The sequence below is a fragment of the Callorhinchus milii genome, unplaced genomic scaffold (assembly GCF_018977255.1).
Source record: "Callorhinchus milii isolate IMCB2004 unplaced genomic scaffold, IMCB_Cmil_1.0 Scaffold4, whole genome shotgun sequence".
NCBI lineage: Eukaryota > Metazoa > Chordata > Chondrichthyes > Chimaeriformes > Callorhinchidae > Callorhinchus > Callorhinchus milii.
Window position 1 is genome coordinate 72,125,992 of NW_024704745.1, and position 18,977 is coordinate 72,144,968.

The window sequence follows — 18,977 nt, forward strand, 5'->3', positions numbered from 1 at the left end:
ACAGCGAGTTTCCATGCTTAAATCAAATGATATTTACTGCAGTAATATTAGGTTTGTTTCACTCCAGCTTACAAAGAGAAGATCACATCATGGGTATATCAGAATCTACTTGCCACATCAGTGTTGAACATGTGCAACTTGTGCCTTTGATTCTGAGTGGTTTGATATATTTTTGGTTTTAATGCATTGGAGTTTTCTTTTATTGAGCAGAATTTCTTGTTTGTGAGGGGAATTTAATTTGTATTTTTATGGTACAATAGATCCCACCAAAGCTTATGATTTACAGCATCTCATTTCAGCTTTTAAATAATAACTAATTTAAAGAATGTTTTAATAGCTGATCCTTACTACACCACAATAACATAATAAATGTCTTAATTTATGAGACTAATCATATTCCAATCATGAGGTATCTAGCAATTCTGACTTATTGATAATCATCTAATTTCTACGGCCCTACCATGCTATCCATTCAGATTCAATTTAGAAATAGTCACAAGAGAGGTCAGACCCATACCGTCTCTTCCTCGGGTGGAGTCCTGTAGCTCAGTGGTTAGAGCACTCGCTTTGCAAGCGAGAGACCTGAGTTCAATTCCTGGCAGGGCGAAACCTTGGGCAAGTTTCCTTACTCCACACAGAGCCTAATAATAATCCCTCCAAAACCAAAAACAATAATAAATTGGTCATTTTCAATCTACGACTGTTTGTGGGACATTGCTGTGCGCAATTGGCTGCCGCGTTCGCTCACAAATATACAGTTAATTCACTTTACAGTGTATTCTATGAAGCACTTTGGGACATCCTCCCGACGTGAAAAGCACTATATCAAATTCAAGGATTATTATTATTATTATTACACAATTGAGCTGGTTTTAAATGAATCTAGTATCCCAGATTCTACCACCTCCTTGGCAACCTGTTGCAGCTGTTGAATATCCTCTGCGTAAAGAAATGCTTCCTGTTGTCTGGCTTGTCTATCTTTCTTCCTGTTGTCCTGCCACATTGCCATAGCTGAACGTATTTTCCTGGGTTTCCTTTCTCCTATTGAACATCTTATCACGAGTACAGTACCCCCTTACAAAACTACTGTCATCATCGCATTTCAACCTCTGTGTGTTCTCCAGCCTGTTTCGGTTTGTAGCACTCGGTTTGCAGGATCAAACTCCACATCGGAGCTTTGAAGTCTTATAATCTAGGCTGACCCTTCAATGCAGCACCGGGGCTGTTCTGTATTGTTAAGAGGTACCAGCCTTCAGATGAGATATTAAAATGTCCCATTTACCTGTTCAGGGGTTGTTAAAGATCCCATTGCGCTATTCAAAAAGAGAAGTGAATTTCTCTGGGTGTCCTGGCCAATAATCCCACATTAAAATAAGTCATTTGCTTCATGCTGTTTGTGAGACACTGGCTACCGCTTTGCCAACAAAATACACAGTGATTACACTTTACAGTATATCATTTAAAGCACTGTGGAACATCCTCCCAGCTTGAAAGGTGTTACATCAAATATAAAGGTTATTTATTATCATTATTACATCCCATCTTCAATCTGCCTTTCCTCTCTAAGTTGCTGGAACGAATCGATTTTTAGCTGTATTCTTTCCTTTCCCACCATTCCTTGAACTCGTCTGTTCTGTATTCTGCCGTGCCCACATCATTGAGACTGATCTGGTCAAGGTCACCAATGACATTCTCTCCATCTGTGACCAGGGCTCTCTTTGCCTCTTTGACTTCCTTGAATTCTACTGCTTTGACACTATCGATCACTCATTCTTCCACTCCATTCTTCTCCACCATCTCTACTCCCTGCTCCACTTCCATAGTTCTGCCCTTTCCTGGTTTCACTCTTTACTATCAACATCTTCACTTTGTTTCTTTCTCTGGCTTTACCTCATACTCCTGCACAGTCACTTGCAGCATTCCTCGGGCCCTTCTCATTTTCCTTCTTTGGTCCTCTCATTTTCACTGTCTATATGCACCCACTTTGTCAAAACATCTGGACATGGATGCAGATAACACCCATATATATCTCTGTCTCTACCCTTGAATCTAGGATCAATGCTGTCTTGACTGATTGGTGACAGACATCAAGGCCTCAATGAGTTCTAACATTCTAAAGCTCGACAGCACTGAGGCTCTCCTGCGTGGCTCCCATCAATGCCTTCTCACTCCAGTTCAACTACTATGCCAGCCACTCCCTCAGCTCAAATAATAGCAGCCTGCTTCAAGTCCCCCACCTGAATTGGCTGGCGAGCTTTCTGACATTCTGGAGTTCCTCTGCCTTGTTCCTCCCTCTCTACTTTTAAAGCGTGCCCTAATATTCAAATCACTTCATGGCTTCAACCCACATTTGGGATCTCCTGAAATCTGCCCGTTACTTCCATTCAAGCTAACACTTAGATGGCCACTTTCATGTCCCCTTGCATGATCCATCCCACCATCAGTGGGTGAGCTTTCTATCATTCCATCCTCACTCTCCCAAACTCCATCCCGGAGTCTCTCACCTCTCTGAGATCTTGTGTAAAACGACAAACTATCCCACACATTCCTCATGAGCAAGGAAGCCAGCCTGTTCCTTCCTGATCAAACCACAAGTCTCCAATCCATGTAATATGCTTGCAGTGACAACCCAAACCACCACCTTAAAAATGACATAAAGCTAAGGAGAAACCAACCTATGTTGTGTTCAGCAACTTCTGCAAGGCTTTCAATCTCTAGGACACTTCCCTGCATGAGAAGTGCTACATAAATGCAAGTTGTTGCTGACCTTGGGGCTCATGAAGCCCTCATGATGAAACTGGAAGCTTTGGGAACACATGGCGAATCTTGCATTTTTTCTGGAAAATAGTATAATAATCCTTGCATTTCATATAGCGCCTTATCACGTCTTCGAGACATCTCAAAGCACTTCACAGAATATACTGTAAAATTAATTGACTGTATATTTTGTGGCCGAAAGACAGCAGCCAATTGCGCACAGAAGTGTCCCACAAACAGTCGTGGGTTGAAGTGACCGATTTATTATTATTTTTTTTGAAGGAATTTTTACTCCCGGACAAGATTAACAACCGGGTTCCTACTTACTGCTAGGTGAACAGAGGCGTGTGGAGCAAGGAAACTTGCCTAATATTTTGTCCTGCCGGGAATCGAACCCAGATCTCTCGCTTGTGAGGCGAGTGCTCTTAACCACTGAGCTACAAGACTCACAGGACTGAAAATGTATTCAAGCTCCAAAATCTGTGTAAGCATCTACAATGGATTCTCTGGCAAGGCTGCCCATTGTCATCCATCCTATTCGATGTATTCATCAATGATGAGTTGGATGACATCAAGGGGGATGGACTTGGTGTACCTGTTCCAAGCCTTTTTGACAGGATTGTGGCGCTTCTGTTTGCAGACAATATTGTGCTGCTGGTGGACTCACCTGGGGATCTTTTGCACTGTACGTGCCATCTTGAACACTGGGCCATCAAGTAGAACATGGTGGTGAGTGCCTCCAGGTGGGGAATCATGGTTCTACACAACCCAAGGGAAGACTCAATTGAGGGAATTGATTGGAAGATACAAGGGGCACCCGTCCCATTTGTTGATTCTTATCACTCCCTGGGGGTTGTGGTGGACACCAACTTTTTCTTGGAATACTGTCCTTAAGGTCGAGAGAAGGGGCGAAGGCCACTCTGGGTTTGCTCGTTTCTCTTCAAGGCAGCAAGATCCCAATGTAGATCTAGCTTGTGGCATATAAACTATGTGCAAACAGTCCTCTGAGCCCCTGGTGATACAAAGGAAGAGCTTCCCCTGGCTCATTTGCAAAATCCAGGATCAAGCAGTGTGGTGGATTTATGGCAAACATGGAAAGCAACTGCAGGGAGGAAGAGCTCCAGCCTACACTGACCTGTTGCTAAGCACCCTGTGGACAGAGCTGGCTTCACAGCTCCTCGCATGAGGACCTAGATTAAGCAGTTGGTCCTGAGTAAGCCTTGTACGCAGCATTGGACTTGGAACTCAAGAACATCAAGGTGGCTGGCACGTCGTAAGCTGTCCTGTAAAGATCCTCTCACCACACTGAAGGCAAATGTCTGTCAGAGAGCTGATGAGGAAACTCTGAAGCTTGTAATGACAGCTGCTGGAAGGCGTTACCTGGATTCTGAGTTCGTGGACATGCATTTGTAAATCCATCGCTTAGAATCCACCTTGATTGGTTTGCAGAGGGATAACAAAAATTTGCAGCTGTTTAAGCTCTGCACCTCCAATTGGTCCAAACATCACTTAAAGAAAAGGGATGGGTGTCTGAGCTATGGGCAGGAAGATGGTGGCAATGCTCTCATGCATTTCATGCTGAGCTGTGTTGCCCACCAGGAAGCTCGCGGGAAATTCCTGGTACCTACCATCCACCTAGTGAGGGCTGAAACCTGAACTAGTCAGACATCAAATGACCAACTTGTGACTATCTTCCTTGGAGAGACTTAACTGGGAACCAAGTTGACATGTTTGGGATGGTAATGTCAGTTTCAAGCCTACCTACAATGGAATGTCAGAATCAAGCCTACCCTCTGTTTAGTCTTGATAATACAGTTCTTGAGCCAGGCAGGTCTACAATACTCCACGGCACTACTGATGACAGTCCAGGCAGTCTGGTTCATCGGCAGGACTTGGAAAGATAGACTAGTCTCATTACTTAAATACCATGTCATCTCAGCAGGAGTATAAACAAATCTACTCTCTGATTTCATTGTATCTGGTTAGTTGGAATTGGAGTGAAAAAGGAATGGGAATTATTTTCAAAGAATAATGTTTGAATTTTTCTTCAGTCACTCATTTGCATGAAGTTCACCATAATTCTCTACCTACAGTATGAAAGATAAAGCATATTTTGTTTTTAAGCAAGAAATTGCAGATTGAAAGAACACCTGAAAGGCACAGAACACAGATTTAAGAACTGTTTATGTGATATGGGGTATTGTTAGGTGAATGGAATAGCACAACTGCCAGTAATTTTGGTAACAATAATAATAATAATCCTTGCATTTGATATAGCACTTTTCACATCTAGACATCTCAAAGTTCTTCACAGAATATACTGTAAAGTGAATATGCTGGTAAATTTGCTAGTTCATTATATGCCATGTTTAAGAAAAAAATCTTGAAGTACGATATTATATTCAGAACAATTTTCTAGTTGCAGATTAACTTGCAGAGTATGCTTATACTTTTTTTTGTCTTTGCAGAAAATCCAGTTACATTTCCTGAGAGCAACAAAGACAAAGAAATCATAACACCAATTGAAGATGTGCAAGTTGAAAGCTCGATTCCACATACAGATTCAGGCATTGGAGAGGAGCATATATCTAGCCTCATGAATGGCTCTGATATCGAAACAAACACTGGCCTGGATGCCATGAGTGATCTTCTGTCTTCGTTGTCCTCAGAAGTAAAGAAGTCACGAGAAAGTTTAGCTGAAAGCCCAACTGAAATACTGAAGCCAGCTTCATCTATAGCCAGCATCAGCCAAGGAAAAGGCATGAATGTAAAGGAGATTCTAAAGAGCCTAGTTGCAGCACCTATGGACAGTGCAGAATCTGGACCGGAACCTGTATCGTACCCTGATCCTACTGTGAAGAGAGAAACACAGGCTATTCTCCCAATGCAGTTTCATTCCTTTGACAGGTGAAGAGTCTAGATGTTGTTTTAATTTATTCACCCACCAGAAAATTTATGAATGTGAGTGATGAGGTGATATTGGTGAGAGGGGGAAAGGTCTCCAGGGGCTTCAAAAGCAGATTGAACAGCAGCAACACATAGCCCAAGCCTGTCGTCTTCACAGCTCAAAGCCATAATGGGAGGTGGCAGCCTGAAATGAGTTGCCACGGCAAAGTGTATTATTTTTGAAATGCTTTCACACAAATCACTGAGCTCCACATACAACTTTGTTTCATGGTTTAATGTCATCAGGAGGCACAAATTGGTGTGTCTAATTGTTTGCCACCTGCCAGTGAAATGAACTGCCAGGAAGACAGAAGGATCTGTTTGTCTGTCAGCCGTTCAGGAGATTGAGAGTGACAACATCAAAAATTTCACTTGAAAGTCTGAAGCTTTGATCGGCCTTTAAGAGACCTCTCTCTCTTGTGCTTCTGGTCAACTGATTTTTCAATTAGTTTTAAATATATTAGGTTTCCACTGCCTCATCTGTCTTTAGGAAGATGTAATTATATTATGAACAGTCTAAACAGATTTCTCGTCAATGAAGGTCCAAAGTCCCATGATGGTATTTGTATAATTTCGAACCAAATATTTGGAAAAGGCACTATTGTAATGTTGTACGCATCAGCAATACTTATTCAATATAAACTATGAAGCCTATCTTTTTGTTGGAGAGGATTTTTCGAAAGGAATTATCCTTTTTAAAATAAATATATTTAGAAGCTTAATTGCAGTGCTGCTCTGTTGAGAATATTTTTAATATTAATAATGTAATGTTAAACTACCTGCAATACTAAATTTTCGTATGCTGTATGCATTATTGCAGAAGCAAACAGCTTTGAAGGAGCACTGTATTCCTTCATTAGTGAACTCCCACTAAACTAGGCATCGGGTAACTTGAAAACAAATCTCAGCATAGTTCAGCAGTCTCAACTACATTTGTAGTAAAATGTAAACCAGAATCATGCAGATCTGCCACCCTACACTGAGGTGTAGGTCCACCATTTTAAATACAGCATCTGCATGAAATCATTCTGTTCAGTGCACTGCTGACATGATATTCATTAGGTACTTCATGGCAGTCTCCACATCCCTTATAGTTTGTGTCAGGACTAGAAAAAGTCACGGATAACATGAATTAATCATGAGTGTGTGCTATGCTAAACATATTTGATATATAGTGAGCGCTTGATTCCTTGTTTTTCCATTCACCACCTGCAACAGGAAGAACAGACTTTCTCTCAAGCTTATTCCAATATCTCAGTAAGATGGTAAGGTAGTCACTAAGAACAACTCAGGGATGTCTGATTTTTATTCTCCCTGCTTATGGTGAAGCATTGGTCTTTGATGGACATGGCTGAGATCAGGAAGTGTACTGTACAGGGGAATGTGAGCTCACACCCCAGTCTCCAATGGCACAGTATTTCAGTCAGGTCCATTGCAGTGTGACCTAGCATTTTATTTCAGTTTAGATCTTCATTCTGGGTAGAATATGGTAATGTTGTATAGTTTTAGTTGACTTGAAATTTTCATATGGATTTTCTTGAAAAATCACACGCAAATTATTCTTAGCAGCTAAGTTTGTAATCTTCCCTTTCAAGTCTTTTCCCGTGCAGCATGATTTTGCACTTGTGTGGCTTCAGTTTTTTCTAATGCTCTCTCTCCATAGTCCACTTACTGCCAAAGTGGCTACCAATTTCAGTTGCACCCAATATCCCTCCTCTCGAGCCTGTGATGGCATATGGTGCTATCTCGACAGTACAAACAAGCCCAGACTGGCTCAGTACAGAAATCCCCCAAACGGGGTTTTGTTTCCCAGTTGTGTGTATATATCACACAGAATGTAAAGAATTGAGTAAAAATTTTTAAAAAAAGAAAAAAACAGAAATCTAAATACGAAAGTTTCAAAATGGGGTTTCATCTGCAATTCTCCTTGAGCAAGCAGGCAGTTTTCTCTGATTTTCCATCTTCTTCTGCAGGCATGTTGTCAGACATGCCATGCTTCTTCGCAGATAAGACCAGTTTGTACCCTGCAAACAATACTCTTGTTCTTTGAATTTAACAGATCATTCAAAGATGGGAGCCCTTTGCCCACTGAACTTCAAGTTCATGAACTTCACAGAGCTATTCAATTCATGGGGAGAGGGTGGCTGGACACCAACAGTTTTTTAATAGCGGTATTTATGTAACCATACTCGTCTAGCTCACACCTTGATGTGAATGGGACTTCTTAAAAGGCAATGAAACAATGGTTTTTGTTCTTCCTGTTTTTTTATATAAGAATACAGAAATTAGAATTTTTTTAAAAATTGTCACTCCATGCCCCAAACATTTATGTTCATACGTGTATCATCAAGTCAGCTAGCAGAACATGCACACAATAATGTTTGACATTTTGTAATGTCCGTTAAGCAGCCACCAAGAATATATAATAAAATAATAAGTATATATAGTGTCTTTCATGGCGGTGGAATGTCTCAAAGTGCTTTGAAAGCACAATGAAGTGGATATGAATCTGGGATTTTCTCTTATGGTGAAGCATGTAGACACTGACTGACATGGCTGAGGTCAGCTTCTATTTATTTCTAGAATTAATACTGCTTCATAATTCAACCAGCAAGAGTTGAACAATCATGGCTATGGACACAAAATGACTGTAAAGTCTGTACTTAACTGACAAAATATGCAGCACTTCATGGCAGGAGAAACAGTTTGTTAATATTTATAGTAGTAGGAATCTATATTTAGCCAATAGTAGCCAACAATAACAGTTTTCATTTAAATAGCACACTTCACGTGGGATAAAGTCTTACAGCTCTTAAATAGGAGTCAAGGAGTTCCACCATTGACTCCATCTTCCCAAACCTTTTGGATTGAGTGCCAGAGGTGGAACGACCTGAGTGGAGCTTGCACAAAAAAATTGATGGGTAGTTTCCAAGGAGTAATTTGACCCAATGTTTCTGTCTCCAATTTGTTTCAATACAACTGATAGAGGAGATAGTCCCGATTAAAATTGTTTTTATTTCTACCATGAGAAATAAAGATATTCCTGTGAGTTGTATCAGATATGATTATGATCTGGAGTTAAGTTTTTGGCAGCAAGCTCCATAGAGTGTTTGGAAGGAAAACTAACAAACCAAAGAACCCAATCACTCCACTAACCACTCCAAGCTGCTGACTGCACACCAGAAGGGGGAAAAGGGCAGAAATTCTGCTCTGCAGATCTTCAGAAAATTAGTTTTCAAATTCCATCTGTAAACTAAAGATTAAACTGTGGGTAACAGTGCCAGTGATAACTACACTATTGTCCCCTGTGGATAAAATCCCACCTGTGGTTTCTTGACTTCTGAAATGCATCACTCCTATCAACAAGTAGTCTGGTCTAGAATTCATATCCTTTGAAGTGTGAAATTAACTTTTTTTAAACAGTATTGTCCCTTATTTTCCCCTTCTGTTTGATCCTTACCCATATGTTTTAAGTTACCACTTACAGGAGTACACAATATTAAAACCTGCAGTTTTACAAGATGGTAAGACTTTGATGACTCTGAATGTACAGTTAATATAGTGTTTATTTTGCTAGCATATTCTTTGGCCACAAATAGTATTTGCCAGGAATAGTTCTCTGACTATTATAGTGCATGCTTTATGCCATCTATACAGTCTAATCAATGCTGCTAGGCAAATCCTAGATGAATTTGCAAGATAGTCCTGGAATCCTATCCAGTAATGAGAGTGCAAACAATTTTACCCCCTCTTAATGCCAAAAATGAGACCACCTTGTTTTAATAAGATCTTACTTCATATGGTGAATGGATGAGAAGGTTACCATTTGCTCCTTTTGGACAATTTTTAGATTGTTTGCTTAGGATTTTTAATTTGCTCTTCATGATTCTCTTGCAAATTTCACAAACTAGATGATACAATTAACACAGCAAATCGGGTTTGCAAGTATCTCAGCTTTGTTCCCATATTATTTTATTCTAAACTGATCTATTTTACTCAACAACTGTCTTCATTAGTTAATAGAGGCAAATCTGGTTCAACATTTTACCAGAAGTGGAAAAACTGGTTTTAAAGCATGATTCTTGATTCTTCTGTGCTGGACCTATGAAGAATTAACATCTGTCCAGTAAAACCTGGCACTATTACCACAGGTTGTATTTGGAGGGCCAATAAATAATCCTTTAACCTAAGCTTTCTTCATATGGGAAAGTGTGTCTTTTCAGCACTTCCCCCAGATGTGTTTTTTTAAATTGGGAATTTGCCATATAGCTTATTAAAGTATGAGAAACCTTGATTTCCCTCATGGTACAGCTCATCTATATGCTATCACGCCATACTACCAACATTTGTATTTATCATTGGGGCTGTCAATCTTTGCGATCAGGACCACAGGCTTAGTAATGGTCTCTGGGCAAGACATCTGCTGGTCAGTAAATTTCTCAACCAAAGAAATTTCACCTCATAAACATTGTTGTCCATTTGATTTTACATCACATTTATAGAAACAAAGCAAAATTGAAGGAATCCCTAACAATGAATTAAAGTGATTAGATTGCCAACTACCCAGTTAAATTCTCATTGTGTTACTTTATTCCACATCTCCCATGTTATTTCTTCAGTAGGTCAATGGAATGGGAAGATTATCTCTTCACATTACTATGAATGGGAGAATACAAAGCTCTGCATAAGAGTGCATAGGAGGAAACTTAATGCATATAACAGAGAGAGAGGTATAAGAGAAGGGATTACAAGCGGTGGAGACTTGAATTGAGTATAAACATATGGACTAGTCGGACCCAATGGTCTGTGTTGTATCATTCTATGTGATACTATGATTACTCAAATAAATCATTGGCTTGCTTGTGTCTGACTCCATTCAGTATCTTTGTTTGAAAAATGCTGAAGGGACAGTGAACCCTTTTCAATCAATAGATACTGAAAGATGCCCTGCTGCACCACTAGAACATTGTAACATTATTTTTAAACAGTAGGGTTAATATAAAATTGTTGCTTGTCCACAGTAAGCAAATGTGAAAACACTTTATGTATGTTATTTAGGTGCTGTTTAATTTAACTTTGCACCCTCTGTTAGAAGTGTCCTTACTGTCTATAATGTTGCTTAACATTGACACCTCCGCCAAATTGCCCGTCTCCGACAATACCTGACCCCAAAAGCTGCCGAAACTCTTGTTCATGCCTTTGTCACCTCTCGGCTGGACTACTATAACTCCCTCCTCACCAGTCTCCCCTCCTCCACTATTCGCAAAATCCAGCTCATTCAAAACTCCGCTGCCCGCATTCTCACTCGCACCAAACTCCATACCCCGATTACTCCAGTCCTTGCCAAACTCCACTGGCTCCCTGTCACAGAGTGGATCAACTTCAAGATCCTCACTCTAGTGTTTAAATTCCTTGGCACTCCCCTATCTCTCTAACCTCTCTCCCCACAGCAGTACCCGCTGCCTCCGCTCTACTGGGTCCAGTCTCCTCTGCATCCCCCAAATTCTCCATTCCACCATCAGCTGTTGTGCCTTCAGCCACTTCCCCCCAAAACTTTGGAACTCCCTCCCTCAACTCCTTCGCTTCGCCCCCTCCTTCCCCATCTTCAGGTCGCACCTGAATACCTTCCTTTTCGACTGCACCTACGGTCACCTTCCCCCTCCCCCTGGCTCGGCCTTGAACTCCACCATTAAGCGCTCTGAGATGCCGCCCATTGTGGAGGACACTATATAAGTGCAAGTTGTTGTTGACAACTTTATTTTCCTCAGAATGCTTGTGTGATGCCACTGTTCGAAGTGGAGCATTAAAGCAACATTTATTTCCACATATTTATAAGAATGATAGTTTTTAGCTTGTTCCTGTATAAGTTTACAGTATGTTGAAGCAAAATACAAAAATGTATGCTGATATTTGGATGAGATGCCCCATTTAATGTATTCTTTTTATTTTATTAGGAGCGTGGTTGTACCAGTAAAGAAACCTCCTCCGGGGAGTCTGGCTGTCAATACTGTCGGTGGAGCTGGAGCTACAGGTGGTCTTGCCACTGGGAGTGCATCAAATGCCATCACACCTACAGGGACTACACCAAAAAGTATGATAAACACCACAGGTACAGTCAAAGGGTCTTTAGTTATAAAAGAGAGGGGACCCGTAAATAAGTGTACCACTAGATGTCGCCCTGCTTCCTGTAAAATGTTATGGACCAATTTCAGTACAAAACTGTATATTGAGTCAAACAAAACTATTCTGTTTCCTGGACAGCATCAGGCAGTAAAACATTTATCAGGAATTGGTGGAAAGCAAAGTTTTCAAAGTTATTAAACCAAATAAGCTTATCAGAGAATAAAGTTGAGGGATACAGGGAAAAAGCCAGGATATGGGATCAGGGTTATGATATAGAATAGGCACTTGTTTAGAGTACAGGATGGGCCAAACAAATAAGCATTTATTTATTTTAACATTAACTTCTCTTCTGGTTCTTCCTCACCTGTCTCTATTTCAGAGGCTAGATAGCTATCTGATGTGAAACTTGTGGACATGCATAGTAATCCTGATATTAACACCTTGCTGGAGCAGGAGTTTGCTCTTAACACTGAAGCCTTTGGGCTTTCTGTATGCCACTTCCTGTGTTGTATATGTGCTATTCACAGGAAATGGTACTGACATTTTATGAGGGAAGTGACGTTAGCAGCATGGGCATGTGCAGCACACAGGAAGTGAAATCTTGGTGACCTACCTGGAAGTTGGTCATTTTTTCTCACTGAGATTTAATGAAGCCAACAAGATATTGGACTTGGACAACCATGTAATATGGGATTACCCAATACTTCCCTGCAGAACAAACAAACCAAACAAATTACATTTTTAGAGAGCCTTTCATGTCGGGAGGATCTCCCAAGGCCTGGACAGTCAGGGATTTGGACCCAAGTAAGGGGTTACGATTGGGGGGGTTGTAGAGGGTAGCCGAAGAGGAGGGTTTTGAGACGTGCCTTGAAGGAGGTAAGGGAGGGAGCAAGGTGAAGAGACTGGGATGGAATTTCAAAGGATGGGGGCAGAGAGCCTGAAGTCCCGACCACCGATATGGGACGGGGGCGCGTGGAGCAGGCCAGAGCCTGCAGAGCGGAAGGTGCAGACCAGTTCATATGAGGTTAACAGGTCCCAATGGTAGGAAGGAGCAAGGCCGTGGAGGGCCTTGAAGACGAGGACAAGGATTTTGAACACTATCTTCTGAGGATGGGGAGCCAGTGGAGCCTGTGAAGGTGGGGGTGTAGGATCACGGAGCCTGGTACCGGAGCTGATAGGATCACATGAGCTGCAGAGTTCTGGATGATCTGCAGCGCTTGTGGAGGGAAGAGTTGGAAAGGCCGATAAGCAGGAGTTGGCATAATCAAGCCTAGATGTGATGAATGCGTGGATGAAGGTTATGGAGGCCTGAAGGGAGAGGCAGTGGCGAAGCCAGGCCGTGTTGCGGAGGGGGAAGGCAGAGCAGGGCATAGCCCAGATGTGGGGTAGAAGGGACAGTTGAGGGCCAAACAAGATGCCAAGGTTCCCGGACTGGCTTGGTGAAGTGGACTGTGCATCCATAGATGGTGATGCTGCCAGTGTCTGAGGTGTGGAGGTACTGACGGGAGCCAATTAGGAGGACCTCATCCTGTTGACATTCAACTGTAGAAAGTTAGCTCTAATGCAGAACTTGATGTCTGACAGTGACCCTAGAGTTGAGGGTGGAGGCAGAGAGATAGAGTTGTGTGTCACCCATACACGTGTGTAAGTTGACCCCATGTCTGTAGATGATGTCACCAAGACGGAGCATGTAGATGTTGAAGAGGAGAGGACCAAGGACAGAGCTCTGAGGAACACAGACAGCTACTGAGAGGGTTAGACTTGACAGAGACAGAAGAATTGTCTGATAAATCATCCTCCCTCTGATTTCCCTTTCCGTTGCTCACCACCTAGCTAAAGCAACCTAGATGTGAAAGTGATGGAACCTGTACTTCTTGCATTCAGGTTCTGTAATTATGATAAGTTAGTCATTTCGGAGGGCATATCAAGGAGAGCTGTACCAACCTTTGCTATCCCCACACAAGAAAACTGTTGAACTATGAAAGCAGATTAATTATCAAAGGTCATAGGTTTCATTAGTTGATTTAGAAGATCATTCTTCTTGTTTAATCATTAGCCGTTCGAAGAATCCAAACCTTCAGTTAAAGTTTTGTAGACTTTTTTTCATGCATTAGGTGATTAATTCTTTAAATTTAGAGAATTTATTTATTTACATGTGACTGTCTGATAAATCATCGCGGAATTGATTCTTTCACGACTACTTGCCCTTGTAGCTCAAAAACCTTAAAACACATTTATTATTTTAACTATATGAACTTGACCTCCATCTTAGGTCTTTGTACTTTTACAGCAAAAATCATTGTATGTATATTTGTTATCTCCAATACTTTGTTTTGATGTCCAACCAAAACTACTCCACTGGCATTGGTTCAACTGATGAGCCTGATTTTTGGCTGCATCCAGTGAACTAAACTGTTCAGCATTTTGCCCAGTTTGTTATCTGAAACCTTTCATTGTTCCGACTGTAATTTGAAAACAGTCCTTACAGCTGCTGATGATTAACCCTTTAGGGTTGCATTAGCATCTCTGCACAAAACTGATTTCTTTTTACAAAAAAATGAAAGCCTGCACATGTCAGATGAATACCTTGAATGCTATAAAGCGATAAAGATTCAGATTAACACAGTGGGTTTTGATCTTGGTTAGATTGTCAAGGGCAAAAAGCAAGGCAGAGTTCTGCAGAGGAGAGGGATTTGGAGAGCAAATTATCCCAGGCTGCTCCTGCATAGCATTTTATGGCTCATTACAGAGAAGCATTGACAAAGATCTGGCAGCAGGTTGTCTGCCACCCTCTCAGCTGGGGAGTCGTATGTTGTGCAGATAAAGTTAAAACTTAAAAGAGAAGGATGAACACCTTTCAAATGGAGAATGCTCAATTAAAGAACACTGCACTAAGAATTATTCTATAGTAAGAGGCCAGGACAGTCCCATTGTATTGAAGCTCTGTGAGCTGCATTGTGGAATAGTTGCACATAGATTTGCCCTATGATTTTCTCCTGAACAAGTTCAGAATCTTAACTTTTGTGTGTACGTAGGGTGGGAAAGATGTTTGGTGTGGGAAGTTTTGGAGAGAAAATTAAATAAAATGGGACACATTTATCACGTTTGTGCTCTTTCATTCTTTTTGGATATTTAGTTAGCAATTCTACACAGAATAATCATTGCAATGACACTTACAGTGCCTTGGGATGGCCTCCCGACGTGAAAGGCGCTATACAAATGTAGTTTTGTTTTTTGTACATTAAAAGCTGAAGAGAATATTTAGCATCAAGAGAGTTAAATTCAGTTTCACTTGAAGCTAATTATCAACAATCATGTGCAATATCACTTTTTTTTCTGCATTGCTTTATAGCTGTTTTCTGCAGATAGATTGGGTGGGCATGAGTAATAGATTTTGATGGTAATGACACTTTTTTATGATGGTGACAAAATAGAAAATGTAGCAATTACTCAATATTATTAATCATCAGAATTTATGTTGACAAAATGAGCAATGTATAAGATAGTATTCATGTGCATTATATAGCAATTTAATGACCCTTAACGGCGAAGGATGAGATCATTGAGGTTGAAGTAGCTTTAATCAATAGGTCATTGAAGTAGACTGTATATTAAAATAAGGCAACATGATGAAAATCCATTGTTTAAAAACAATTTTTGTTGTTCTTTTCTTTCAAGATGATAAGCACATCTTATGTAATAGTTCATAGTGTTATTGAACTCTTAAGTGAAACAAAGAATTCCACAAAATAAATTAATACGTTTCCACTGACATCTCCATCAATCTTAGGTTTATATCTTGGAATGTTTTTGCACAGGTCCTGCAGAGGCTGCTTCCACATCCTCCTCTTCCTCTTCCTCTAGTTTTGTGAATGGTGCTACAAGCAAGAACCTTCCTGCAGTCCAGACTGTTGCTCCAATGCCAGAGGACTCTGCTGAAAATATGAGGTGCAATAACAACACTTTCTTTTCCATCTTAATGCATTTCATGCTTGTAATACATTGAGCCGTACATTTCAGAAGTGAGAGATAATGATGTATTTAGAAGGCTTCTACAATGTTAAGTGAGAAAATACATTTTCTGGTGTATCATGAAATAATAAAGAGCTGAAAAATGGCAAGTGTAATTTCCTGAGTTTGTGCTGTGGTAGTCAATCTGAACTGCAGCAACAGAGGAGGCACAACAACTGGCCTTATTTTCTCTGGGAAGAGACCAAATCGCCAGAGTTTCCTGTTTGTGATGGTTTTCAAATTTCTTATCGGAATATGCAAGTGTATATATAGTCTCTGGATGAGGATTGATTATGCTGATTGGTGTTGTCCCCCACAGTGACAGGGTTCATACATGGGGGAGAATTTTCAGCTAGATCCAAATGTACTCTATTTAGGTGGAATCTAAATTAGCAAATTGTTAAATTCAGTCCTATCGCCCGCATCCTTGCCCAGCTTCACTGGTATCCCAACCCTCAGAGAATCGAGTTTAAAACCCTCATTCTCACTTTCGATGCCTTCCATGGTCTTGCTACCCCTTGCCTCTGCGACTTCCTAACCCCGTATTAGCCTGCCTGCTCCCTCTGCTGTGCATACACCGGCCTGCTCCAGGTCCCCTGCACTTCCCACCCCACCCTTAGCGGTCAGACATTTAGCATCTCTGCCCCCATACTCTGGAACTCTACTCCGCAATCCCTCCAACTTCTTGCCTCCTTCAAGTCCCCTTCAGCCACCCTACTACCCTCTTGCCCTGCATCCCTCCTGACACCAACTCCCAGTTCGGATCCAAAACCCCTGATTTTCCAGCGCCCTTGGACGTCTTTCCGGTGTGAAGGGCGCTATACAAGTGTAATTTGTTGATGTTGTTACCTTTGAAGTTATTTTTTTAAAGAACTTACAGAAAAACAGCTTCAAAATCAAGGCTTATGTCAAATTCTGGATGATTTAATTAGTTGTGTAATTTCTCCCCAGCAGAGAGGTACCAGAAGGCATCTGATACCCTGCAAGAACAAGAATGTTCAAAGAGGAGGGTTGTAAAGCATAGTAAAATGTGCGCGGGGGGAGAATCATTTAATCTTAAATACTAATTTATATTTATGTGTCATGAACCCCTATTAGTAGTAGGCAGGAATTTCCAGACAAAAGTAAAATTACTGGAATGAGAGAGAAGATTCAGTCAGATTGCAACACAATGGAAAAATGGTATACAGTTGAATTTAGTTGTAAATTTCCAGTGCGATATTTCAAGGTTTACATCCAGTTTTATTTTTTAACAGCATCACAGCCAAACTTGAGCGAGCCCTTGAAAAGGTTGCTCCACTATTACGTGAAATCTTCGTAGATTTTGCTCCCTTCCTTTCACGAACTCTCCTTGGTAGCCATGGACAGGAGTTGCTGATCGAAGGTACAGGTGCTGTACAGTTAACTTTATTTTCTACATGATTTATATGTAACCTTGCTGAGAAGCAGTTCACTGGTGGCTGATTTGCTTCTATCTTAAATCAATAGTGTGGCAAATTAGATAAATTATTAACCTCTTTAAAACATAAATGTATTCATTAACAGTGAAAACAAAGCAGCATTTTCATTCTTTGAATGAAATAAAACGGTGCCATTTTTTATTCATGATTTTTGTCTTATATTTTATCAAATATACCATTCCTGATTATAATGCTTTTTTTCAAATCCAAAGTATATTACATTTTATTTAATGGAATTGTTATCCATTTTTAAAATTCTGCAATATTTTCAAGTTTTTAAATGAATCTTAAAGTATTTGAATAGTTATCTACTGCTTTATATTTTACAATGCTAAGTGTCTTCTACATATGCCCAGCCTCCACTGTGCACTGCTCCTCTCAGACCTTTTCATCGACAGGCATTATACTGGTAATTATTTTGGAAAAGTATAATATCAGTGGATGAGGGCAAGGAACAAAATCATCTTTGTGGAAGCATGATTTTACAAATGTGTGGATGATGTTGCTCATGAATAACACAAATATTAATATATGGCAAATATTATAAAACCGGTTTTGTTGTATTCTGTCTTGTATTCTCATCACCAATTTAATAAAATGTAAAAAACTGGAAATGTTGCTGCAAACTATTTTCATCTTCTCAGAATAAAACTGCAGCTTTATACCAGAGCATGTATTGGCAACTAAATTGAGTTCAGGAGACATTTTGGGGGTGTCTATCATGCATGTTGTACGATTGCATGCCTATTAGTATTGCAAGTATTGGCAAATTCTGTGCTGAAATATATTCTGCAGTTTAAGCCATAAATGCTTTAAAACACTGAAAGTTTAGACTGCTATTGTGGTTTCCAGATACCCCAGGACTTGTTTCAGTCAAGACTTACACTATGTTGTCAATTTAATGTTATCAGGTGTAGTCAAATGTTTCTAACATATGTACAGGTTCAAGAAAATATAAAAGTCACATTTTGACAAGAATCAGACTGCTTATTCCTGAATAAGGTTGCTTTTAAATTACCTGCATGGAAAATTATTACATTCAGTAGACAATTTCAAGAGGTGTATAAAGTTCTCATTTACTGTATTGAAAAATGGATATTTTAAAATAATTTCAACTGTTGCTTTTGGATTGTATTCACTGGATGAAAAGTACATTTTAGTTTGAAATACTTATTCTTATTGGTCCTAAACATCAAATAAAGCACATAGACCATTCTACATTCATTATCATTTCTGCTTTAAGTTGCTCCTCAAAGTTCATGTCGCTGAACAAACTCTGCTTTTAACACTGTCATTAACTCATTTAGTACAGTGGAAAGTTAATTCAGGTCATTGAATTTAACTTAATACTGTATGTAGTAAAAAGGCCATTTCATTTCATAAAATGCCATTATAATTTTATAAAATATTACTATATAAACTATATTTCTTGAACAAGCATGTTTTATAATTCATAGTTTTATGATTCATACTTCTAATAAGCAACAGTTCTGTAAATGGGGATAATATTCCAATATAATTGTATTCATCAATTAAATGCTTTTTGGACATTCATTAATCCATTGACATAAATATTAATTCCTAATTTAACCTCACGAACAGTTATTTTTGGCTATAACAACATATGGCTAAAAAATTAAACAGTGAATTAACAGAACAAAGCATATTATTAAAAAACAG

The 18,977-nt window shown here is 39.9% G+C and overlaps 1 protein-coding gene across 1 annotated transcript in view; it reads left to right on the forward strand.

Moving 5' to 3' along the window:
* nbeaa (neurobeachin a) overlaps nt 1-18,977 on the forward strand; it is a 219,380-nt gene that overhangs the window by 149,889 nt on the left and 50,514 nt on the right. Inside the window, exons 32-35 of the mRNA XM_042334427.1 lie at nt 5,226-5,664; nt 11,658-11,812; nt 15,645-15,774; nt 17,094-17,227. Of these exons, the coding sequence (XP_042190361.1) occupies nt 5,226-5,664; nt 11,658-11,812; nt 15,645-15,774; nt 17,094-17,227 (858 nt within the window). The remainder of the gene's footprint in view (nt 1-5,225; nt 5,665-11,657; nt 11,813-15,644; nt 15,775-17,093; nt 17,228-18,977) is intronic.